Below are 27,042 nucleotides of genomic sequence, written 5' to 3'. Positions count from 1 at the left end.
CTCCAATTCATTTTTCATGTTGCTAGAAATGAAACTTAATTCCATTAAATAAACATTTGTAAAGCAGCTACATTGTGCTTAATAACACTGTACTATGTGCAGGGGATACAAAAACGAAAGATGACATAGACTCTATCCTCAGGGAGCTTATAGTCTATTGGGAGGATCCAACTTGCTCATAAGTATCACATAAAAGAAAATGATAAGGGCAAAGAAGTACTCTAGGAACTTAGAGGAGGGCTACTTTCAGCGTAGGGGATCAAGGAAGGATTGACAGAGGATGTGGTACCTGAGCTGGACCTTGATGGGAGATAAGGATTTCAGTATGAGGAGATGAAACAGATAGACCTTTTAAGTGGAGGCAACAACCTTTGAAAATACACAGAAGAGGAACAGTCGTCCTTTTTACCATTCCACCTGGAACGGAAAGTAGACATAAGGGAATAATGTGAGCTGTTGGGATATTGTTGCTCAGTCATTTCAGTCATATCCAACTCTCCATGACCCCTTTTAGGGTTTCTTGGCAAGGATACTGAGGCAGTTTTGCCATTTCCTTCTCCAGCTCATTTTATTTATTTGTTTGTTTATTTATTAATATATTTATTTTTCTACTTGTTTGTTTGTTTGTTTGTTTATTTATTTATCTGCTTATTTATTTGTTTGTTTGTTTATTTATTTAAAATCAAGCTCATTTTATAGATGAAGAAACCAAGGCAAACAGGGTGAAATGACTTGCCCAGGATCACATAGCTAGTAAGTGTCTGAGACCAGATGTGAACTCGTTGAAGATGAGCCTTCCTGATTTCAAGGCCCATTCTCTGTCCACAGTGCCACCTAGCTTGCCCAGTGTGAACTAAGCCTGGAAAAGTAATAGCAGCAACAATGCTAGTGGACATAGCATAAACATAAATCTTTGGCTTGGTGACTGGGACCCCTGCTCCCCCTGCCCTTATATGTCAGAGGCACCTACTACTAAGAGTAGCCACCAGCTCTGGTCTGTTTTAGGGTTTCCTCAAGGTCTAGTGAGGTCCCAGGATAATATGCTTGGCTTAGCTCAGCTGCCATCAAAGAAAATAGAAAAGGAGAAGATAAGTGGGAAGAAGGAGTGAGGGAAGAACATCTCCAAGCTTTAAGCTGTACACAGTAAGAGATGCTGACCAAGCAGGAAGCATCTTGCATAGAAGGGTTGGGGGTGAGACACGTGGGACCAATTTGTCCTAACTGCTTGAAGTTGAAAAACAGGACTTTGGCTTCAGCAGGGTGAGTGAAAAGGTTTCCACAGCTGGCTTAAGAAGTTCTTTGTGTGGGAGGGGAGAGGTAGGAAAGAGCAAAAAAGTTTAAACACATTATTTCATCTCATCCTCATGATAACTCTATTAGGTCAGTACTACAGATACAATTTTTTCATTTTATAGATGAGGAAAGTAAGGCTCAGACAGATTAAGTAACAAGTCCATAAGAGATTAAGTTGCATAGTTAATACAAGTCAGAAGTGAGATTCAAACCCAAGTATCTCCTTATTCCAAACTACTGAACAATGGCCCCTTTCCCATTATGCCATATAACATATGTTGAAGCCAGATTGCAGAGGTCTTTTAAAGAGGACAGCTCAAAAATCTTCAGAAGGTCCCTATTGCCTGAAGTTCATGCTCCTTCCTTTCTATTAAAGACTCTTTAGAGTTTGGTGCCATTCCTTGCCTTTTTTATATACCTTTTTATCCCAATCTTATACCACTCCCTTCAATGTACTATAGAGTCCCCCAAAACTCAGCCACACTCTGTCTCCCAAAGACACCCAGAGCTTTCCCATCATATCAGCCAATCAATACACAAACATTATTTAGCACCCCCTATGTGCCAGGTACTGTGCTTGGTGCTAAAGATATAAAGAGAAAAATGACATAGTCCTTGTCCTCAAGGAGCTTATAGACTTACATATTATAATATTATGTATACATTATAACATAGCATGTCATACAATATTATACTAAGCATATTATATGTATATGCAATATATACAGGGAGACATGCACATATATTATTTATACAGTTATGTAACACACATATGTATAGGTGCATTATGCATGTATATACATATGAATATAGATGAGTAAGGGGTATCAGTAAAATGAGTAAGACCTCATTTGGGGGAGAATTGATTTATTTCTACTGTTCTTGCTTGACCTCAGTAAATTACTTCTCTATGTCTCTCCTGTAATACAGAACATTATTTTGCCATTTAGGAAGTAGGGCCCTTTAAGCCATGGAAAGCAAAAGTTGGTGCTTAATCTTGCCCCAGACCTCTTTCCTCCTAAATCTAAACAATAGTGAAATGTACTCTTGCATAGCTCAGCATAGCCCATACCTTCAATGCAAATGGATAAGAAAGATTGCAATACAATGTCTTTAGATAATTATGTTGATACCAGAGACCAGGACACCTGGTCTGGTTTGTGTGATCTCTGATCCGTAATAATGGGGTGCTTGGGTGCTTGTGCTTGTACTTGTGCCCCAATTTCTCCCTAGTCTCAGAAACACTGTCTCTGACAACCATTCCCCAGCCCAAGGACACTGTGCCTAGCAGTTATTCATGCATGGGCCTCAGCCTGACCCTTATCTCTCTCCCTGGTACAGCTACACAGAGCTGGGCTGCTCAGGCCCCAGCCCTCGGATCAGGTCTCTGGAAGCCTCCCAATTCCTTAGTTGTGAGAAAGCTTTCCCTTGTTGCAGAGCATTCTCTCATCAAGACAGAGGGAGAGGGGTGTCCTTGACCAGCCCAAGAACTCTTCCTCTTGCCAGACTTCAAAGATCCATCCCCCTCCCTGTCCTGTATACTCCCTGTACTTTCCCATCCATAGCCCCAAAGACACCTGCATCTTTGGATTACCTCATCAGTGTTCCTCGCATTTCTTTCCCATGCTCTTTTCTATATAAACCCTAGCTTGACCCCTAATGGGGGCTGCTTGATTTGGATGTAAATACCCCTGGCAGCAGCGGGCTAATAAATCCACATCTTAAATTACGCCTGGATCTCAACTCGCTGATTTCTCAACTCGCTGATTTCTCGGTACAACACTCCCATGTAACACCCCATCTCCCATTTCTGTATATTTACAGTTGCTGTCTTCCATGTCTGAAATCCACTCCCTCTCACTTCTTCAAGATGAAGCTTAAATACCACCTTCCATATAGAGCCTTTCCTGATCTCCTCTGCTACTAGGGTCCTTCCTCTCAAACTCTGTTGTATTGTATTGAATTATTTATTCTGCATATATTTGTATTTATTTTGTAGATACTCAAGTATGGTTTTGTCTTCCCCATTACAATGTGAGCTCCTTGCAAGTAGCAATACTTCATTTTAGCACAGTGTTTGGCAAACAGCAAGCACTTAATAAATGCTTGTTGGTTGCTTCACCAGTTGCTTGATTCAGTTACTGAATACTTACCTACAACATTATAGCCCTTCACTATTGGTGGTCCCTGTTTTCTTTTAAGGGTGAGGAGAGTGGCTTTAGGTAGGAATCATTTTTAAAATTTTTTAAATGAGCATTATTTAAGAAAGAATACATAGCAAATCCCTTCCACCCAAATCCTGCTATTCTTTTTTTTTCCCCAAAGTTCCCTTGGAAACTTTAGTAAAGCATATTTCTAAACACAATGGAGTCACTCAATTTTTACAGCTGTTTGTGAAACTTTTGGTTTCAAAAACAAATTAGACTTAAGAAGTGCTTATGTTGACCTGTGAAACATGAATAAAGTTTTAGCATATTGGAAGCTTCCTAAAATTTTAGATCTTTCATGCATATCTGCAGTAGCAGCATGACAGTATTTGGCAATTTGGTTTTTCTTATTCCTATTACTGAATGCAACTGGTTACTGGAGTAATAGTTTTAGTAGTAAATTTGGACTTTTATCACTCTTTCAAAATAAATAGAGAAACATGATACTACTAAAATATTTTTTGGTTTTCTGTGAAAATAAACTTTGTAATCTTAGTTTCAGAGTTTTAAAACTGTTGAGTCAAATTTTCTTTATATTCAAAAGTCCTATGGCAGTCCCAAGCCCAATTAAACTATGCCATAAGATGTTTATGTTTCAGTGATATGTACATAATAAATCAGTTTCAGTAATTAGGTTCTTCCTCATCGCTGAAATATGTACTTTTCTTTATTCTTGAGTAGCTTGAATCATCTGATATTGAGGGCTACCCAGCTCTTGGCTTTCGTCTTTGTTGGCCTTCAATCTTGGCTTGACTGAGACTCTCAGGAGATGGGTCTTTCTTCTATGTCTTCAATTTCTTCTTCCGGTTCAATAATCTTCTTTCTTTTTCTTTTCTTTTTTGTGATTTACATTCTCCAACAATAGAATTAGGACAGGGATTAGCAAAGAATGACCTGTTTCCCCACATTTATAGCACTTAGATCCAAGTAGTCATATCTTTGTATGCACTCAGTGGCTATTCCATTATCAATAGCAATGCTTGCTTTGTTCACTCTTTCAAATAACTGTTTGTTGTTATTAAGGCTAATACTTATCTGGAAAGGGATACTTTCAATATAGTTAACTGCAAAAAAACAAACCAAACCAAAACAGAATTAAAAAAAAAAACCAAACTCCACAACAAAACAAAAACAAAAACTAACTTTTGTAGCAAATCTCTGATAAAAAGTTTTGATAGAAGCTGGACCTGTAATTTCATTATTATACAGAATTTCTCGAGTGGTACCTTCTCTGAAACTTATAGCCTTAAAGAATACTCTAGAACACTAAAAGGGTAAAGGTGGTTGCCAAGGGTCACACAACAAATGTGTGTCAGATGTGGGACTTGAACCTAGGTTTTGAGGCTGGTTCTCTATTCACTATATCACACTATCTCTCTAAAGGTCTACTAATCAATACATATAGGGAATTGATATATACATATATACATATATATATATATATAATATATGAATAAATGCCATTTCCCAAGAGAAAATGGTTAAATTATATATATATATATATATACACACACATATATAAGTGATTTTCAAAAGAAGAAATGAATTATATTAATAACCATATAAAAACTCTTCTAGATTAATAATACTTAGAAAAAACACAGATTTAAACAACTGCAACTCTACCTCATGCCTACAAATTGACAAAGGTGACAAAAGAGAGAATAATGGAAACTTTTGAAGGAGCTTGGAGGATAGGCACAGTTGGTGGAACTGTGAATTTGTCCAACTATTCCATAAAGACTTGAGAAACTATAACCCCAAAGTCACTAAATTGTATGTATCCTTTGACCTAGTTATAACACTCTTAGGCACATATGCCTCAAAGAGGTCAAAGACAGAGGGAAAAGACCTATATGTTCAATAGAGAAGAGTTGGAAACCAACCGGGTACCCTTAAAATGGGGAATGGCTGGCCATATTTTAATACATTAATAAATTAGAATATAATAGCACCATAGAAAATGACAAAAGAGACAGATTCAGAGAAACCTGGGCAGATTTTTATTAATTGCCACAGAACAATTTACACAAAGACCACAATAACATAAAGAAAAACAACATCAAAAGTCTTTAGAAGTCTGACTTTAAAAGGCTGATGATGAATCATACTTCCTCCCTCTTGGCAGAAACATGACGGACTAGATGTGAGGTATACATTTTCAGACATAGCCAATGTATTGATTTGTTTTGCTTGACCATGCCTATTTGTTATAAAACAGGGCTTCTATTAGGGATGCTAAAAGTTTGTGGATAGTGACAGTGATACAAAAAAAAGGAGAAGAAAAGAAATGACAGGCACTTAATGAAACAACAAAAATACACAGAAGAAAGTAGAAGGAGGTTCGGAAAGGGACACAGACAAGAAGGGTAGTTTTATTGCTACCATATTTATCATGCACTTAAAAACCAAACTATGTAACGGAATTACATGGTTTCATATAAAATTCTCCTTTTGTTCTTCTTTGTATGCTGAAATGATTATATTTATTGGTGTTTGCTAAGTTCAAAATAATAAAGAAAATTTATTGATAGCAAGGATGGATTGGACTGGCACATTTCCCATGGATCTGCACATAAGCTCTGAGTCCTTGTTAAAGGGGGACCAATGCAGGACCAATGGCTTGTGACTGATCCCCATAACTGTTGTCAAAGATGGTTGGCTACTGAACCAGGAAGAGCTGCCCACCCTCTAGGCTACAAAAGGAAACACAAAATCTATTCCTCTCTTTTGAGTGAGTCACTTGGGACTCTTGCCTTAGACCTCCAGAGAGCAGGGAGTGGCAAAGGTAGCCTGAGGTGGTAATAATAATAAAAACATTGATTTTGTTCAATCCTTCAGTCGCATCTGATTCTTTGTGACCCCACGAAACATATCATGCCAATATTGTCCGTATTTTCTTGGCAAAGATACTGGAGAAGTTTGCTATTTCCTTCTCCAGTGGATTAAGGCAAACAGAGGTTAAGTGACTTGCCCAGGGTCACACAGCTAGTGAGCATCTGAGGCCGAATTTGTACTCAGGTCTTCCTGATTCCAGGCTCAACTCCCTATCCACTTAAGCAACCTAGCTGCCTCACTAACATTGATATAACACTTTAAAGTTTACAAAGCACTTTTCAGATGTTATCTCATTTCATTCTCACAACATTCTTATGATATAGGGGCTATGATTATCCCCATTTTACGGATGAGAAAAGTAACACTAAAAGTGATTAAATAACCTGCTCAGGATCACAGTGTCATTAAGAATATAAGGTTGGATTTGAATTTAGGTTTTCCTGACTCCAAGTCCCATATTCTAAATCTTACACAACCTACCTACCTCTAAGAATGCGTGCTTGCCTAGGAAAACCTGAGACTGGACCTCAAGTTCCTGGCTGCCTTTTTTGCTTTGCTTTTTTGTTTTTTCACTGAATCCAGTTAATCCCATGGCAATAATGACAGATAGATGTTCCCAGACTTGGCAGCTACCTCCTGAGTTGAAGAATTACTGAGTTGATGCTGTCTACCCAGTGGGAAGTGATTCTTGTAACTATACCATTGTTTTTTTTTTTTTTTTGCTTAGACAGTTGGGGTTAAGTGACTTGCCCAGGCTCACACAGCTAGTAAGTGGCAAGTGGTTGGTCTGAGGCTGGATTTGAACTCAGGTGCTCTTGACTTCAGGGCCAGAGCTCTATCCACTGCACCACCTAGCTGCCCCTAACTATACCGTTTCTTAAGGGACAATTAGCCTGAAGGATGCTACAACTAAAAGAACTAAGGAAGCCCAATCCACATCCCAGATGCCCAAGAGATCTTCACCTTATCTGTTGCTTGGACAGTACAGATCTGGAGGTGGTGAAATACCTTTTTGTTCAGTCATATCAAGTTGTCTTTACCTCCTTGAAAAGCAGAACAGATAGGGGCAACTAGGTGGCAGAGCAGTGGATAGAAGATCTGAGTTCAAATCCAGCCTCAAACACTTGACACTAACTACCTGTGTGACCCTGGGCAAGTCACTTAACCCTGATTGCCTCTCGAAAAAGTATAATAGGAATGATGGACTTTGCTTCTTGTTTTAAGCATTTGTCAGGAGTGATGGATATTGTTTCCTGTTTTAAGTATTTGTTAGGAGTGATGGACATTGTTTCATATTTTAAGTATTTGTTAATGTGCACTTAGAAATCTTTTGTGTTTTAAACAATTCTTTTGTGATAAATAGAAGAATAGCTACCTTATTTCCTATACTTACTTTGTACAAAGAATGCTTTTCTTAAGAGACCGGCCCTAACCATGCTTTGTCTTAGAGATTTTCCCCAGATTTCTAGGGTGTGGCCCCAAAGAGCCAGCACAAAATAGAAAAGCCTGCCTCCTCTCTGGGGGTGCAGCTGCCCCCAGATGGAGGATGCCCAGCAGGAGCTCAGAGTGCCACCCGACGGGCCACATATACATATCTACACATCCCTTCAACAACAGCCCTAAAAAGTGCTCTCCCAACATCTAGTGAGGAGAAGACTGGAATGCCCTGGAGGGCATCCATTCCGTTTCTTGATAACTTCAATCGTCAGAAAGTTTATCTTTAGATGGAACCAAAAATCTGTCTCTCTGCAACTTTTACAGAGGAGTTGGTCTGGTTATGTTGTTCCCTCTGTGGCCAAAGAGGACCAAGTTTTTTTTCCCCAAAAACTTTTCTGTGGACTAATTTTTTCACTTTCTGAGACAGATCCTCTTATTCCAAGGTGTCCAATCTCTTTCCCATCCTAGTCACCTTCCTCTGGACATGTTCCAGCTTTTCAATCTTTGTCCTTCTTAAAATGTGGTGCCTAGAATGCATGCAATAATCCAGATGTGATCTGACCAGGGCCGAGTGCAAGACTATCCCCTTCCTTCTCCTGGACATTATGTCTGTCTCTTAACGTAGCTGAAGATTGCATCAGTTTTTTGGCTGCCATGTTACCTGATGACTCATAATGAATTTTCAGTCCACTGAACCCCCAAGCTCTTTTCCATATGAACAGTTGTCTAGCCTTGCCCTCTCTCCCCCCTCACCTCATCTTATACTTGGAGAGGTAAGATGGTTTAAAGAATGCTGGGCCTGAAGTCAGTAGAATTATTTACTAGCAACGTGGCAATGGGCATGCCACTTAACCTAAAGAAACTTCATTTTCTTCCTTTATAAAATGAGCATAATAATATTTGCATTATCTGTTTCATAGGGGGCATTTTTTTTTTAGGCAATTGGGGTTAAGTGACTTGCCCAGGGTCACACAGCTAGTAAGTGTCAAAAGCTTGGTCTGAGGCCAGATTTGAACTCAGATCCTCTTGACTTCAGGGACGGTGCTCTAGCTGCACCTCAGCAGGGGGCATTTTTAGAAAGGTGCTTTGAAAACCTTAAATTTCTACCTAAATATGAATCATTATCATGGAGGTGATGTTTTTAAAAGCTAAATGGAAGGTTTTACAGTTACCTCTAACAGAGAGAGCTTTAAGTCTTCCCTAATGCCTAGTGTTCTGCACTAAGTAAATGTTTGTTTGAATTAGAATTAATCGATTCATCATAGTTTGTTATTTGCCCATATTGTACTCATTGTAATCAACAGTTCAGTTGAATTTTATTAGTCCTGATCTATCATTTTACCTGAAGTCTTTATTGGGTGCTGTCAGCCAACATGTCAGACATCCTTCCTACCTTGGTGTCATCTGCCAATTTGATAAGAATGCCATTTTTGCCTCCATCCAAGGCATAGGATATAAGTTTGAATGATGCATCCTTTATAGACCAATTGAAATACTGAGAGGCACCATGGCACAGGTGTATGGTCGATAATATCGGCCTTCTTATTGGGAAGGCCTAGGGTCCAAACCTGCCTCAGACATTTACTAGCTCTTTAACCATGGGCAAGTCACTTTATCTCTGCTTCAGTTTCCTCAAAGGCAAAATGAGTAGAATAATAGCACCTACCTTAAAGGGTCATTGTGAGGATCAAGTAAGACAATATATGTAAAGCGCTTGACAAACTTTAAAGTGTTATAGAAATATCTGTTATTATTATTGTCACCTCAGTAATGAGGCCTTTTCTCATTCCCTACTCAATAATGACCATTTCCTCTAATTTTATAAAATTCCTTGCTTGGCATCTCTTTAATGAGCTTCACAGAGTAACAGAATGTCAAAGCTAGAAGGAAATTTATAGGTCATTATACCGATGAGGAATTTGAGGCCCAGTGATGGTCAATGACTTGCCTGAGGTCATATAGCTATTAAGCAATAGAGATAATAGGCCTTCTCACTCCAAGCTCAGTGTTTTTTCCCCAAAGCACCACATTTCCTCCCTCGATACTTATAAGACATTGTTTTCACAGAATGTCAGAGTAGAAAGGGACTTGAGTAGCTATGTAGTCATCTGGTCTCTACAGCCTACCTGCAAAGTGGTCATCTATCCTTTGCTGAAAGACCTCTGATGGGATGAGAGGAACCCGAAATCAGTTTTCCTAGTTAGCTGTCCATGTCTCCTATGCCTCAACAGCACTAAATTTTTCTTAATGGCTGATATTTTACACTAAGTTGGTGCTTAATAAATGTTTGTTTGAATGTGAATAAATTGAATCATTATAGTTTGTTACTCACCCATATTTTATTAATTGTTATAAGTGGTTCAATAGATCATAGTTGATTTTCCTTAAAATAAGTTGTTTCTTTAAGATGGTTCCTTGAGACGTCCTATTTACATATTCGTATATCATCTTATAGGGTAGTTTACTTACACAATAAATAAACTTATTGGGCAGTTTACTTAATAAAATAAACCTAATTTATTTTATATTATTTAATTTATAATATGATATTCCATGTTGACTCCATTTCAGAAGACTGAGGGCTGTTTTATATTGATATGTCTTTCAGACATGGTTTTAATTTGAGGGGGAAAGGGAGGGTAATTTTCAGAACTCCCTCAAACCAATGAAGATTTGCAACTCCTCTGTAACCTCTAGTCTTAGAGAGCTGTCTGGGACACTGAGTGAGAGGTTAAGCTATTTTATCCATGGTTGCACAACTGGTAAGTGGAAAGGCAAGACTTAAACCCAGGGCGGCTGGACTCCACCATGCTGTCTTTTCAGTATTGGTTAAAACTGCATAGTGCCTGAATTGTGATATGCAATTAGACAGGAAGCACTTTGAAGGATTCTTCTTGGTGGCTTGCTTCTGAAAAAGTCCATCTTTGAAACCCCAGCATACAACACTGAAGTCCTAGTCACATGCCTCACTGTGGTGTGTCAATCAGGGGAAGGTCACTCTGGTCCTACTAATCCCCAAAGGCTTTCAATATGGGCAGGCGAGGGACTCCTGTCTATTTCGTCTTGACCATTGATCAGCCTAGCTAAGCTCTGAGAGGCTCAGTATTGGTTTGGCTTTCGAGTAATAAGGTTTTCAGTTACAGGAAATCTTGCGGATCATCTCTTTAGTCATAGAAGGGTTGTGATCTGTGAAATCACAGTTTGTTGAAGTATTGCAGAAGCATTCTTCTGGCAAAGCTATTTGGCCAAAGCTACAACCTCATAGATTTAGAACTGGAGAGGACCCTAGAGGCTGTCTCCTTCAATTGCCTCACTTTACAGATGAGGAAAACCACACAGTGGGTGGGTATAAGTAGGCTGCAGTATATTTCCAATGAGGATTTGTGTGTAAAAAGCAGTGTACAACTCATGATGAAGGACAAGCAGGATAAGAAAAGGATGTGGGCCAATTCTGTAGTGAGAGTGAAGAAAAACAGATATACAGCCTGAGCATTGGAGCAGCATCCAGGAAACATTGAAGGACCAGAGGAAGATCTCTATTGTTTGGGGGTAGATCTCTTGTGTAGCATTTACAGAAAGATATGGACAAGAATTACACAAGATGCAAAGATTTGGATGGGTTGACAGAATGCCATATTTTACAACTCCCTCCAAGTTGAAATTCAGGCATCTGACCTCTATGTAGTGTTTCCCAACGACAGCAGCCCATGTTCTCCCTCTACCCTGAATTCCTAGAGTACTTTGTGCTCTGCACTATGTATATGGGTCTTGCACATAGTATGCTCTTGATAAATGTTTGTTCAAGCGAATAATGTATTCATTGTTTCTTGTGTGTTAGCTTCGCTGCCTCCGCTGGATGGAAAACTCAAGAACAGGGGTCCTGTGTTACGGTTCTCTTACATCCCTCCAGTAGTCAGTACAGGGCAGGGCACTCAGTAGACACTCAATAAATACTGGTTGACTTGAATGGATGAGAAATTGCCAAATATTTTAAGCATCCCGAACTGTGAGTTATTCAGTAGAATATGTAAGTTAGTTTGCCTAACTCAGCACTGGGTAAAAAGGCAGTCGATAAATACTGGTCATCTCCATGAGAAATTACTAAATATTTTAAACACACTAAACTGTAATTTATTTAGTCATGTAAGTTAGTATGCTTAACTCAGCACTGGGTGAAAAGGTGTTTAATAAATACGGGTTGACTCCCATAGATGAGAAATAAGCAAATTTTTTAAGCATCCTGAACTGTAATTTATTCGGTAGAAGCTGGCCCTTAGTGTGCCTAAGTCAGCATTGAGTGAAAGGGGCTTCAATAAATACTGGTCGACTTGATGAGAAATCACCAAACATTTTTATTATCCTAAACTGTAATTTATTCAGTAGGTCACATATGTTAGTGTGCTTAACTCAGCACTGGGTGGAAAACACACACACACACCACACACACACACACACACACACACACACACACACACACACACACACACACACACACCAGGACTTGGAAGGAAGGAACACAGAGCCAGAGACAAATGTGCAATTCCTCCCCCAGGAGAGCAGCCAAGATTGATTGTGGCTCTAGGAAGCCGGCCTGGAGCCTCGGCCCCGCCCCACCACCACCTTGGATAGGGAGCGGGCCCCGGGGAAGTCCGTTACTCCAGACGGCTCTAACGGTCAAAGACTCCTCCAATAGAGAAGGACCCGTGCAAGCATTTTTCCCCCCCTTTTCCCCCTTTCAAATTCCGGCAGCCCGCTCCCTTAGCCCAACTGGGAGTCCCTCCAAATACATACACACACATAGAGCCCAGAGAACGAGCCGGAGGCCCACGTCGCAGGCTTAAGGTCCCCGCTGATTGGTTTGGCCCGGCCCTCCTCCCCTCCCCGGCAGTGGTTTTCCCACCTCCCCGACCAGCCCTCCGCCCTCCGCGCCCCCCCCCCGCCCCGGCGCCCCCGCCCGCGTGGAGCCGAGAGGCAGCCTCAGCCCCTAGTTGCCCCTCGGCGGCCGGTGCGCACGCCCCTTCTTTCCATTTTCCCTCCCTTCCCTTGGGCTGCCGCGTGTTTGCTGTTGCCTTTTAGTCTGAGCTCAGCCTCCCGATACGTGTAGGGAGAAATCAAGAGCAAGGGAGAGAGGGGGAGAAAGAAGAAAAAAGAGAGAGAGGGAGGGAGGGAAAGAGAGAGCGAAGGGTGTGAAAAGCTCGAGTGAGAGGCCCCGCCGGGAGAAGGGGGCGGGGGCGGGGGCGGGGGCGGAGGGAGGGCGGTGAGGGCGCGGCCTGGGTCACGTGACGGGATTTCAGTGTTTACATTCGGAGCGGGACAAGCCCACGGCTCTGTTCGCCCGCTCGGGTCCCTTTCGGTTTCATTTCATTTCCGGTGAGGAGCTGAGAGAAGGCGAAGGCAGAGCGCGAGAGGGAGAGCGAGCGACCGAGCGCGAGGGGGAGGGGGAGCCTCAGCGAAGCCCGGGAGGCGCCCACAGTGACGGCGCCGCCTGCCCGCCCGCCCGCCTGCTGCCTCCCGGCCTGGCTGCTCGGCTGCCCGGCGCGCGCGGGTTCTGCTGGGCCGGCCGTGAGGCGGCAGCGGCACCAGCGGCAGTCCCTTGTGGCAGCGGGGCCTTCCTTCTCGCTCCCCCGCCTCCTCCTGTCCCCTCCCCTCCCCTTCGGCTCCCGGTGGCGGGCTCCAGTCCTAGAAGGGGCGACGGGAAGATGGAGGAACTGGTGGTGGAAGTCCGGGGCTCCAATGGCGCTTTCTACAAGGTACTGGTGTTCGCGATAGGCCCCGGTCTCCGGCCCCTACTTCCTCCGGGGCCACGGGGCTCCCTCCCTGGGTGTCCTGGGCTCCCGGGGTCCCGGCGCGGGCTACCCGATGCTTTGGGGAGGGATCGACGGGCTGAGGGAGGGCGGGAGGAGGGGCCCGGGGCCTGGCCGCCGCGCGGTCCCCGCGCCTCCCGGAGGCCCCGGGCATCCGTGGGAACGGCCCGGAGGGTTTTTGTCCCTCGTGCCGATTCATTCCCCACTGCTAGAGGGGGAGCCCCGGGCAAGGACGGGCGGGAAGGTGGGGGACCCCGAGATCGGGGACCGAGGCGAGAGCGCCGCTCCCTCCTCTTCTTCCTCTCCCCTCCCCTCTATTTCTATGTTCCTCCGCCGGTCCGTCGGTCGGTCCGATCCGTTTCTCTGAAATGCCACCTCCCCCCTCCCCAGCACCAACGGGTTCCCACCGGCGGGGCAGCCGCGCTTGTGGTGCGTGGCTGTGGCGGAGCGGGCGGGCGGCGGGCGCTGAGGGGGCTCGGCGAGTCGGCCCGGCCTGGGCCTCGCTGCAAAGGGGACTGGCGGCCACTTTTTGTGGCTGCTCTTTGCCCCGCTAGGTGGGAACTGGAGGTAGCTTCACTGGTTCCTGGTACGGGGATGGGAAGAGCGAAGAGTTGGAGTGAGCACTCTTGCTAGTAAGAAATCGTTATTATTGTTGTTTCTCCCTCTCTTTTGTGCTTTTCAGAACCTCGTATTCTCGGTGAGGTTCCACAAAGAGATCTAGGCAGAACATTTTAAAAAGAAGTGGTTAATTTTTTTAGTCTTCGTAGCTACGGTGCCATGTGCGTATCCTTAGGCACTTAATAAATGCTGCTCGAACTGCGTTGGGTTGGGTCCTTCTTTTAAAAATCATTAGTTTGTTCAGAAAAGATCTTGCGTTCCCTCAAGTATTGGGATGCTCGGGAAAATACATGCATGGTTTATCTTCAGAAGACATTAGCAACTCTACTTCTTTGTTTTGCCCCAAGACCTAAATTTATGGAACATAAGCTTAAGTAATTTCTTGGATCATAAATATTTCAAAATACTTTGTTTATGGATTGCAAAATCTATGGCTATTTATGAAGGTACTCAGAATTCTCCCCTGGGATTTTAAAATAAACATTGTTGCCTTTATAATGTAAAAAAACCCCCAAAAAACCCAAAACATGATACAGGTTGACTGATACTTAAATTTTAAAACAAAATATAAGTTTAAAAATAATCCTTTGATTTTTTTTCAGTAATGCATTTAAACAAAGTCACTGATGCTTACTGCCACTTGACCTAGTATTCTGTGAATTCTCATTGCCAATTTAATGCTGTATCCTTTTTTGGAACTAATTCTGAAAAGTTTAAATCCCATCTTTAGTTCAAATTATACTTTTTGATTTTACAGTCTGAAAGTAAGCACCCAAGCACAGAAAAAAACAATCCTTTTAATTTTCAAACAAGTTCCGTAACTGTACAGGACGAAGACACATTTGGTTATTCAAAAGTGATGCAATTACCTTAAAATTCGACAAGTTATACTTTTAAAATATGGATCTTATAGAGATGTTGAGGATAAACATATTTGATAACTAAAATGTATTGAATACTCCCAGTAAGGCAAAACATATTAGGAAACAGCAATTTGGCATTTATTTTTGTGAGTAGTCCCTCTTGCTGGTGGTTTTATATTTGATTTTATTAAGACTAACGATAGTATGTAATACATTTCTGTGTTCTATAACTTTTCCTCCTTTGTATAGAACAGCTGTATATAGTAGGATTTTAGTTTATGAGAAGCGTGCATATCCTAGTGAATCAGGGGTATCCCTGTTTCCCCTTTGCCTGTCAGTGCAGTGTAGTAGGGAACATCACAGGTATTGACAACCCGATCAAAAAGAGTCTGTTGAACTTTTTCAGAAATGCGTCACCTGCTTTTGAAATGTATGATCGAAATATAAATGCATCGGACAATATCTAGTGAAAGATTTTTTAAAATCAGCGTTAGTTTTAAGGGAGGGAAGAAGGCCTTATCTAGTTCAGAGGGAAGAAGATATACAACAATATGCAATAGAAAAATTTCTGTGTTCCTTTTTTGAGTTTCACTTTAAACCTCAAATGATTGGTGTTAATGGAAAAAAGTAGGCAAATGGTGGGGGAAAAATTGTAATGTCTGTATTAATCATAATATTGCTGTGTTTCATTAGGAAGAAAATGTAGATGAACTGTTTTCCTACTATTTGGGGGGGAGAGAGAAAAAAAAAGGGAAAGGATGAGAAAAAGGAAGATTAAAAAACTAATTTTAAAATGAACTAGTCCTGGGAAATGTGTTTATATAAGAGTCCCTATCTTAGGAAAATGTGAAAGAAAAGTTCCTTTGAAAAATAACAAATGAGACAATGTTTCAGTGTGATGTTTTAATTCAAATTGTAATAACCAAAACCACCCCATATTTCTAAGGAAATTTTTGAAACCTATTGAACACCTGATTGTAGTTCAAAACTAAATGTAGTTTTTACAGGTAACAGTCAATTTTATACTTTCTCTAGGAATTGCTAGAGATTCTGAATGACTAGCTCTGCTTACTTTATGAACCAAGAAAATCTATAAGAAGTTCACCTTGGTTTTCTTTGCCCTTCCTTCTAAATCATGTTAAAAGTTAGATTTAGTAGTGATGAGAGCTCTTTTATAGTTGGGTATTTTCACTTTTATACTTGAGTATTCTTTTCCCTAGGAAAAAAGTACCCCATGGGTTTGATGCCATTTAATCCTAACTTATTTATAGTGTAAAAATATTCTGCCCTGTACTTAAGAAAATCCCTGAAATGGGCTACCCTGCCCCCCCCCAAGTGCTTTCTATCCAAACTACCAGAGTCCTTAACTTTTTGTGTGTTTTGGACCCCTTTGGCAGTCTGCTGAAATCTATAAATTATTTTCAGAATAATGTTTTTAAATAAAGGAAAATCAATTCTATTAAAATAACAATTAAAATGAAAAGAAACAAGTTCACAGACACAGATTAACAACTACTCTTTTAAAGGGTGTTGAAAAGAGCATGAAAGGATTAAATCTCATCCACATATCAAACTTTTATCACCTTAAGTTTTCCTGTTCCTTGTTTAATAATAACAGCAACTCATGTATAGATAACATTTTAGGTCTTCTTGACTAGTTTCCTCAGAACACCTCTGCGAGATAGGGAGTTCAAAGAGGATTTGATGAGCCATTCTTTAGGGGCAGAGAGATTAAGTGACAGGTTTCTCCTGACCCTGTCTAGCATTCTTTATACCATACCATGCTGCCTCTCTAATCTGTGACTTGGGATACATACACCCAGAGTACTTTGGATAAAGAGTAGAATTCTTTGAATGTCTAAAAATCTGACGTTGATAATTGTTTGGCTATTATAGTCAAGTTCAGTGGTGCTGGACTGTGTATTTGATAATGGAGATTTTTTTTTTAGATTATTAGAAGAGAGGCTTTTCGTTTGGTGAATATAAGTGAAAATTTACTAAGTTACTTAGACTCTCAGGAAAAAAAACTTTTGTTAAGATACTTATGGGATTTTAAAAAATCTACATCACATTAGAAACTACTGATGAATTCTAACAAAAACTACTTAACATACTAATAATGTTTTCTACTAAAAGTCTAACAGGGTGATCTTTTCTTCATTAAGTAGAAAAAATACATTACCTAATTCTAACAAAATTTAGGACATCGTCTTTGACTTCATTAGCATAATTAAAATAATGCTGCCCTTCATATGATGAAGATAATTCTATTGACCAACATCAGGGCCTGCATCTTGAATCATTTTTTACAGTAGTGCCAGTGAGTTACACCGAATCAAGCCTACTCTTACAGCCTTGCCTTGTGTGTAAGACCAGGGTTACAGATATAAACTGTATCTCTGAAGTAATATTTCTTTTATGAATGTAATTGCCCTGAAAATGATAGAGCCCACTATCGTGGCATCAGGAGCATCTATTGAACTAAGATAACTGTCCCAAGCTTAATAAGGTGTCAACTGACTAAATTCCAGTGAACATACCCTACTTGGCTTCTCAGAGGGAATAATTGCATTTAGTTTAGGGGATCTTTTGCTTTGTGGCACTTTGGAAGTATTGATGAAGCAATTGGTTGTTTAGTGCCGCTTACCATTTCTACTTCTTACCTAGGAGATAGAAATTGAACTATATGAACTTTATCCTGGATGCTTTCTTTTAGAATCGCAGACTGTTAGATTGATGAAAATGACTTCTACATTGTCATCCAATTTGTTCTTGGTAGAGGTAGGAAGAAAGACTATGTTTACTGATTCTCAGTCCGTTGCTTATCTCACTACTCAACATCATACTGACATTCCTTTAATTTTTTATCTTAAGGCTTATTGCTATAATCTTTTTAGGCTTTGGAAAAAAAGTATATCTAGACATCTTCACCCTACCAGTGCTGCCAAGATTTGCTGTAGCATGCAATTGTTAAATTAGAAATTCATAATGATGGTGGTACTAGATAGTTTAAAAATCTTTCATAATAATTTTTCCATAGGAGGCTGTAGGGGTGAGGGTGGTCCAGGGATGAGTTGAGTTTGCTTTGTGTGCCTTGGAATATGCAGTGGAAAACCGAGTTCGTTTCAAAACAAAACAAAACGCTAAGTAAGAATGTGCCTGGGAATGAACCGTGGTCAGAAATTCTCTTGTATTTATTGCATTCTCCCCTTAGAGTGTTTTAATACATGTTCAAGGTATGACTATATAGAACAGTGAGGCTTGTTTTTATGTGTCTTGTGAAATGCCTTTACCTTATAGTGATTTCATATGAGAGAGAGAGAGAGAGAATACTCAGTTTGTAGTCTAGAGATGTGGGTGTAAGACCTGTTTCTGCTATTAGCTATGTGAATACAAGAAGCTACTTTACCTCTCCTCCGTTTCCTTATCTATAAAATGAGGTTAATAAAAATACTTACATTACCCTATCTCAAAGGGTTGCTGTAAAGAAAGCCAAAATTTATGTTCCTTAGGGAGCATCATCAGACTATGAACTTTTATTCTCTGTCCTTATCCTCTTACCTTGGGGTTCTTCATTTTTTTTTGATAGCACAAGATTTCTTTTGACTATATGGTGAAAACTACCTTTTCTCAGAATAATACATTTAAGTCCATAAAATGAAACACAAATTTACAAATAAAACCACTTATATTGAAATACAATTATCAAAATAAGGTCATCCTTTGTAACTGCTTAGTTTTTGTAATACTGGCGTTCCAGTTCTGTTCCATTAGTCTCTTATCAAGGATATTACATGATACTGTGTTTTCTAGAATAAATAATTATAGCATTAAATATGTTGTTCTTAGTAAATGAAGATGCCCTAATGATAATGGCTCTTTGAATTTTTTTTCCACGCATGGCTATGGGTTTTTGCATTAAGGTGATCAAAGTTTCTCTTGTGTCTAGCCCCTCCTCTGTGTGAGACAGCTCACTAGAAATAGGGGTATGTGGTATAACCATGAAAGAGGCTTTTTCCCCTGGGGAGAGGGCAGTTCACATTTGGCACATTTACTTCATTAACATCGTGCTTCAGCTCCTTGGGCTAATCAGCTTCAGTATTACATCCATTTCTATTTTCATCCTTTCCTCTTCTTTGCCCCTTATTTCAAATCCAAAAAGAATATCTCTATCTATCTGGGAATCACATAGCATATATACTTGGATATATTTTCTCCTCAATGACAATATGAGTTCTTTCTTGATTTCATATTCTGTCTCTGCCTTGTAATGGAAATTTATCATCATCCTTCTCAAATTTCTCTCTTTACATCTTAGTCCAGATTCATTAGTATTCTGAATCTTAGGATTCAGTATCTTATACAGAAGCAATCCTCTTTTTTATTTTTAATACCTATAACCTCTTTATGCTTTTAAAGTTTATATTGATATCTTTTGCTTTTATATTACTGTCATTTCCAAGTAGATCCTTCTCCTCCCTCAGAGAGCCTTCCCTTATAGCAAAGAATGAAAAAAAAGGCAGTTTAACAAAATTAGCCAACACACTGACCCAAGTCTGACATTATATGCAGGGAGGGTTTCATGCTTGTGGTCCCCTACCTCTGAAATAAAGAAAGGGAGGTGCTTTCTGATATCTTTTTGGGGCCAACCATGGTCATTTATAATTTCAAAGCATTCTGTTTCATTTGTTGTTTTAGTTGTGTATATTGTTTTCCTAGTTTTCTTTATTTCAGTTTTCTTCTGTTCATATATGTTTCATTATGCTTCTGTATTCTTCGTGTTCATTTCATACAATGTAGTAATAGTCTGTTATATTAATATTCCACAATTTGTTTACCTGTTCCCCAGTTGATCAGCATCTGCTTTACCCATTCTCCAGTTCTTTGTGCCTACAAAAAAGTTCCGCATATATTTTGGTGTATATGGGGCCCTTTTATCATTGATCGACTCAGAGTATAACCTATAATCTTTTAATGAAGTGGACTTTATACCCTCATATCTTTTTTGGGGGGTGGATATTAGTGTTTGCACATACAAGGAATATTGATTTTTTTTTACTACTTTTTGCAAAACTTGCTACACTTAAATAAAAATGTGATCTCGCTGATACAGGTTTTCCTTCAACCAGTACAGAGTATAGTCCATCTATGCTTTCTTATCTTCAGTGATTTTTGTCCATACTCTTCCATCAATCTTCAGACATGCTAGAGGCCTTCCTTCCTCTGGATCTTTGAATATTTTATGGACACCAGTGCAGCCAGCAGTGTGCTGGTTAATGTTTTAACAACCAGCTCGGGGAAAAATGAACACACAGCACACTTTTGAGTTTAATCTGTATTATTAACATTTTCTCCATCACTTTAAGTCTAGACAGTCAGCAAAACAATAAATCAAGTGCTGGTTTGTAGCATTTACCTGTTCCTGAGTGTAAATGCTCACATAGAAAATTTAACAATCGGCTATCTGAGCTGGCTCCAGCGCATGTCTGAGTGCAGTGCTCTACTATCACTTGCTACTTTACCAGACTCTCTCTTTCGGGACATAACATTTCAAAGATAATACAACTTTTACACTTTTGTGTGCAAGTCATCATAGATAATTTGCTGTAGTGTATGTTTTCCCACTGTGTATTTCTATTACTGTTTGACCTGGAGTTTTGATTTTTCAGAAATTGAAGTGTTTCATGATTTAGAGCTATATGCCATCACTACAAGAATGAAATGCAGCTGTTTCTCTTCTTCATTTTCAGTTATGAGTGCTGCTCATTATCCATATGTAGTATCTGTTGAAGATACATTTACTAACTCAGTTGGCCATCTAACTATATGCTATAATCTCAGCTATATAAAATTTCCATCCACTTGGCTTTTCCTGTGGGTCTTACTAGGCTGATCCCTATCAAGTGGTTGCAGATCTCATTGAGGAGGCTCTGCAGTGTTTTGGGACTTGATGCAATCAGCACAACATCATCTCCAAATAAGCGTCTTAATCACCTCATTATCTATAGGGAATGCCTTTTCAATCTGGATTTTGAACAGGATATACTCTGACAGTGGCAATACTCTCAGCAAGTGTGTGTCTTTCTGTTTTATTTGTCTGATTCCCTGTTTTCTGTCTCACTTAGTAGTAGAAGATCATTGAATGATGTTCTCTGCATGTACCAAGGGATCTTATATAAATTAGAAAGTAAATACTTGGGTTGGTGGCAATTGATGACCTCTTGGCTGCTTTTTTTGAATATTGATACCGTTGTTGATTTTCTTTCCCCCAATTCTTTCCTCTTTGATATAGCTTGGAAATCATTACCTGAGTACAAGTGAAACAAATTAAATTGAAAAATGGCCAGTTTGGAGGGAGCTATTCTGCTAGAAGTAGGAAGGAGATAGATGAAGAGCATGTTACAGAAAGAATTTTTATGGCAGGCAACTCAGAGACCATCTATCTACTTTAGCCCAGACTCTTAACAATCATGTCTGTAACTTATCTAAAGAAGTGGGCATCCAGTCTTTGTTTAAAGATCCTAGTGAGGGGCAGCTAGGTGGATGCAGTGGATAGAGCACCAGCCCTGAAGTCAGGAGGACCTGAGTTCAAATCCAGCCTCAGACCAAACACTTGACACTTACTAGCTGTGTGGCCCTGAGCAAGTCACTTCACCCCAATTGCCTAAAAAAAAAAAAAAGAACAACAACAACAAAAAGGTCCTAGTGAGAGGAAACTTGTACCTCCCAGAATAACCTCATTTGCTTTTAGATAGCCCTAAATGTTAGGAATGTTTTCCCTTTATATCAAGTCTTAATCCATCTTTCTGCAACTTCAGACCCTTGATTTAACTGTCCTCTAAACCCTAAAAAGTACAAATCTGGCACCTCTTTTGCATGATAGCCTTTCTATATACTTGAACACAATTATCTATGTATTTACTAGACTAAAAATCTAGTTCCTTCCTACTTTCCCAAGCTATAACTAATGGGTTGTTTTTAATGTACTAAGGGGTAATTCCTCATTCCCTGTTATCATGCAGTATTTGCCTTGACTAGGAAAAATACTGTCTTCCAAATACGTTAGTCCCTATTTGCCCAAAGCAGCCAAGATGGTAGCGGTAGCTAGCATCATCTAAAGGGATGTTCCTTGACAAAAAATGCCTTTAAATAAATTTGCTACTTTCAGAATTAAGTTCTAATAATGTCATCCCTTGGCTACTAGTTGATGTCCACCCTGTCTTGATAGCTTCTCAATTGGTTTTCCTGTCCATAGGCTGTCCCTGCAACACTAGATCCTCCACATAGCAGTTGAAATAATCTTCCTCAAGCATGCATCCGACCCTATTACCACCCTCTCCTTAAAAGCCTAGGGTAAAATACAAACTTGGTAGCTTGATATATAAGACCCTCTGCAAGCTGGTGCTAACCTCGCCTACCCTTTCTAGCTCTTTCTAACTTTGCAAAACTGAGCTACTTGGTGTTCCTCCAATCTGACCTATGCATTAGCACAAGTCTTCCTTTATGCATGGAACACCCTTTGTCCTTATCTTTGCACTTTAGGATTCCATTCAATTCAATTGAAACATTTTATTATTCATCTTCTGTGTATGTGGCACCATGCTTCTCCTTATTTTAAGGCTCAGATCAGTTTCCCTCCTTTTGAAATCTCCCTGGAATTCTTAACCAATTCCTTCCTCTCCACAGTTTTTGCTACTACTTACTTGTGGGGGTCTACTGGAAGCAGAGACTTTTTATCCAGTGAGTGGGTGGGGGTAGAGCTATTATGGAGGGAGCCGCATGACAAGGACAGGAAGACAGTGTGTTACTGTTGAGAAGGAATTACAAAGCATGGTGCATAATCAGTGTAGGGATAAGGATAGAGACTGTACCCGTGATTTTATTGGTATAGGGGACTCAGAAGTGAAAAAACTAATTCAGGTTGGTACCTTCTCTGCAACTTAAAGTCTTAAAGAGTTGCCTAGAGCACTGAGAGGTTAAATGACTTATGTCCAGGATCACATAGCTGGTGTGTATCTGAGGTGGGATTTGAACCCAGATCTTCCTGACCCAAATGCTGAGTTTCTATTCACTATAAGTAGTTTATTGGGGAAGGTGTCTGCCCATCCCCATTCTTCAGAAGGATCTGTAGAATTTTTCTATGTAGGATTAAAGACTTTCTCCAGCCAGTCAGCCTAGTGACAAAATAAACTTCTAACTTGTTTTCTTTATTTGTAGCAAGTAATCAATCAGCGGGCTTTTAATTAGTGCCTTTTGTTTGCAGAGCCTGTAAAGTTGAGATAGGTAGAAGAGCATAAATTTGTGATGAAAAAGGGGAAATTCCAGAGCTACAGATTTTAAGAGGTAGAGTAGTAGTTCTGAGTGGTGATAAAGTTTAAGGTGTGGCGTTGCTGTTGAGAAGCTGAAATGGACCTGGAGACTTATGTGTATGCATCAAAGCCAAACATTTTGGGGGAAATTATTGAGTTCTTCTCTTTCTATGTCCAAATGTGGTTTAATGGTAAATGGTTGTTAGTTTCAAATCATAAATTCGAGCCATCTTAAATGTGAAAGAGAAAGATTAGATAGCAATTCGACAAAATGCAAGTCCTTATGCCATATGTTAGAGATGCATACGTAAGTAAATAAAAGTTCCTACCCTCAAGGAGCTTGTGTTCTTCTAGGGGGAAACAACCTATACACAGATAAATAGAATGTAAGTGATGTCGAGATCAAAGTATTATTAGAAAGTTCAGAGAGAGTGCAGGTAACTTGGACAATAAAGAAAAGAAAGATAATTTAGGAGAGAGAACCAGGAAAATGTGTCATTTCTGAAGCCAGTATTATATGTGTAGCAGTGATTACTACAAGTAAATCTAAGGTGTCACAGATTGCCTTTTGTTCACTTAGGATTCTGATATCTAGGGAGAAAGGAAAATACACAGGGGAAGAGCAAAGGAGAGTATGAATTAGTGCTGTAGGCTCATTAGGGAAGGAGCTAGAGCTATGAATGAGGAAACCTAACTTGATGTGACTCATTGAGTTTTTGTGATAGGTTGGTGGGCTGTGAAACAGTGAACTACTGAATACTGTAGGATCTTATTTTCAATGGATTTGGCATTTTGGCATCTTCCTTGGTACTTCTCTTTTGATTATTTCATTGCTCACTAGTAAGTACCTTTTTCACAGGCTGGACAGAGGGAAAGAAAGATGGTAAAATTCTCTACCTTGAAATAAAAAAGTCCAATTCTCCTAATTGTACTTTATTGATGACCACTGATCTCCATTGGGCTTACTGTTAGAGTACAGTTTAGGATTTGGTGACACAATTTAGTGTGCTATTTTAAAATTAATATGCAAATAACCATAATACCAACTTTTTTTGAAATAGAAGGCAATCTATTGGTATGTACTGCTTATTAGGTTACTTTTGTATATTTGATCAAGTCCTCTTCTATTAACAATTATTATTAGAGATGTATTTCCCTGGGGAAAAAAATGTGACCCCAAAGCATAATTATACTCGCAAATTTAAATACATAAAAAATGAACTTGCTAAAGAGATGTTTACTTAAAAAATGCATGTGATCTCTAATGTTTTTTTAGATAATCAGCTCTACTGGGATAGCCTACATTATATAAGATAACAAAGAGGTTAGCCTCAGTTGCGTGAGTTCAATACTTTCATGGACTTGTGATCTCATAATTGCTGGCTTTCGCTCAATTAGAGCAGATCATTACCTATTGAAGTATTTTTCTCCCTATTCTTCCCCATTAGAACTACCCTTTGTGTAACTATCCTTTTCTTCAGGGGTTCTTAACCTGGGGTCTATGAACTTGTTTAAAAAATATTTTTTGATAATTGTATTTCAACGTAATTGGCTTCCTTTGTAGTCTATGTAGTTTGTTTTGTGAATAAAAAATATTCTGAGAAGAGGTCCCTAGGGTTTATCAAACTGATAAGGATGATGAGGGCTGGGGTTATCCAAGACTCTAGAAAGGTAAAGAACCCCTGCTCTCAGTATTCTTGCTTTTTAAGGGTGCCAGTGGAGCACTCAGACTGTCTATTTGTGTCAAATACCCTCATTTACTAGTCCTGTATTTCATTGGTGATATGCCATTCATTGGTATGTCACCATAGTGACATACAGAAGAATCCATGCAGCTACATGTTGACTTAGAATACCACATATTAACATTATGTATGCTCTATTGGATTTTTATTTATTTTTGTTGAATATTTTCCAATTGCTTTTTAATCTAGGGCAGGCTATATACTGAGGAGATTGCAGCCTGCTGGTTGTGGGTTTGCCCCTGTGTCTTACAGCTTTGGGGGTCCACCATGTACCTTTTTATTGCCATTTGAGTGAGCCGAAAAGTAAACTCAGAAATTGTGGTGTTTCCAAAGATGTACCCATTGCTGGTAGAGCATATGTGCGGAAAGGATTAGTTTTTGCTTTGCTTAACAGCCTAGGATCATTAAAATGACTGATTTCTCTAATGGGATCTATCTAGTTCTTTTTCTCCTGTTCACTTCTGGGCCCAGCTGGTTGTCCCTTTGCAGCATCTACCTAAAGTATATATACTCACTTTATTGACCTGCCATCCAACTATATGTCATCTGAACAATAGGTGCTTTCCAGACATTTTGTTTTTCCTGTATGGATTGTTAGGTCAATGTCTTTGGCATATAATGTACATCTCTTTAAGGAGTCACTGCAGTGTATCAGGGCTTGATATTGATGAAGAAAAGCCCTTGCTTTACAATTTCTAGAGAATCCCTCTTCTGATTTGACCTTAGAAAGGTATTTTTTATGATATCGACAAACACCTTTTGTAAGCATGCATGTACATGTTTTATTCTTAGTTCGAAGTTGATAATTAGAGTTAATGATTATGTAATAATTATTTATTGGGAATCTTGTATGACTTAACACTAATGAAAGATATCTTGATGGAGGAGAGCCTTTAAAGGTTGTATTTTAGAATTTTAAAGCAGTTGACTTTTTGATCTCAATGGCTTTTTCAATAAACTAAATTTAATTTGACATCATTTTTAGAGCATGTTTAGGGTTGCTATTTTTGCCTCTGTCACTAAGTATATATAGGTGGAGATGCTATCACCAATTGATTATCTCAAGTTCATAAATAAATGGCAATGTAAAATCCAAACCGTCTTTCATGTCCTACCAACTGTATTTTCTTTTTACTTTAATTTGTTAGGATAGTTCTGCATCTTGCATGTTAGTTATTACGTATTTACATACTGGCCATGGTGTGCTGGAACCATATTCTATTTTTTGAGGGCGTTTACCATATAAATTCTGAGGTAGAAAGTGTTGCTTATCCAGAGTTTGCCTTTTTCCCCCTTGTCTTTCCACTATCAATAAACATTCTTAAAGCACCTACTATATGCCAGGCACAGTGGCTAGTATTTCTTGATGGTAACCGGTGGGACCTAAAATGCACCCAAATTTCTGAAGCTGATTGATTTATTATGCTGAATATTACTACTGGTCTTTGAAAATGTTTTGACATTTTAAGAAGTGAACAAACATGTTGGGAACATAATTATGACTCCACTTGACTTTAAGACTTTAATAAATCATTAGCCCTTTGCTGTCATATTATGGCTATTTTACATTTGTCTATCCAGTGCAGCTAATCAGTAAATATTAAATACCTGCTGATGGGCCAGGCACTGTGTGCTAGGTGCTGAGGATAAAAACACAAAACGTTGAACAGTGCTGTTGTCATTTCAGACCATCTTCCCGTTGGTGCTATCCCTTAGAAACAGGCCTTTATTCTAATGCTAATATCCTTATACTTAACCAGACCAGTCCTCAACATTTTCCACTCATGCCTGCTCTCCCCTTCTCCTTATACACGATCATCTCTTAGGTTCCTGTGTCCTTTTTTTAAATTTACCTCTCATTTCAGTGGTGTAAGGAGGAACATCTTCACCATCTTTATGAACCTCATGGTCTTAGGGAGTTGCTGGGG

General features: G+C 39.6%; 1 protein-coding gene across 14 annotated transcripts in view; it reads left to right on the top strand.

The window, feature by feature from the left end:
* The first annotated feature begins 13,064 nt into the window (after positions 1-13,064).
* FMR1 (fragile X messenger ribonucleoprotein 1) overlaps positions 13,065-27,042 on the top strand; it is a 59,136-nt gene continuing 45,158 nt past the window's right edge. For 12 of the 14 annotated variants that reach the window (XM_078147960.1, XM_020974773.1, XM_078147959.1 and 9 more), the window contains exon 1: positions 13,065-13,525. In XM_078147960.1, the coding sequence (XP_078004086.1) occupies positions 13,475-13,525 (51 nt within the window). In that variant the 5' untranslated portion in view covers positions 13,065-13,474. The remainder of the gene's footprint in view (positions 13,526-27,042) is intronic. The other 2 variants (XM_020974776.2, XM_020974775.2) reach the window with 1 other exon arrangement.

The sequence above is a fragment of the Phascolarctos cinereus genome, unplaced genomic scaffold, assembly GCF_003287225.1.
Source record: "Phascolarctos cinereus isolate Bilbo 61053 unplaced genomic scaffold, phaCin_HiC Scaffold_8;HRSCAF=390, whole genome shotgun sequence".
Taxonomy (NCBI): domain Eukaryota; kingdom Metazoa; phylum Chordata; class Mammalia; order Diprotodontia; family Phascolarctidae; genus Phascolarctos; species Phascolarctos cinereus.
This window is presented reverse-complemented; position numbering and strand designations above follow the sequence as displayed.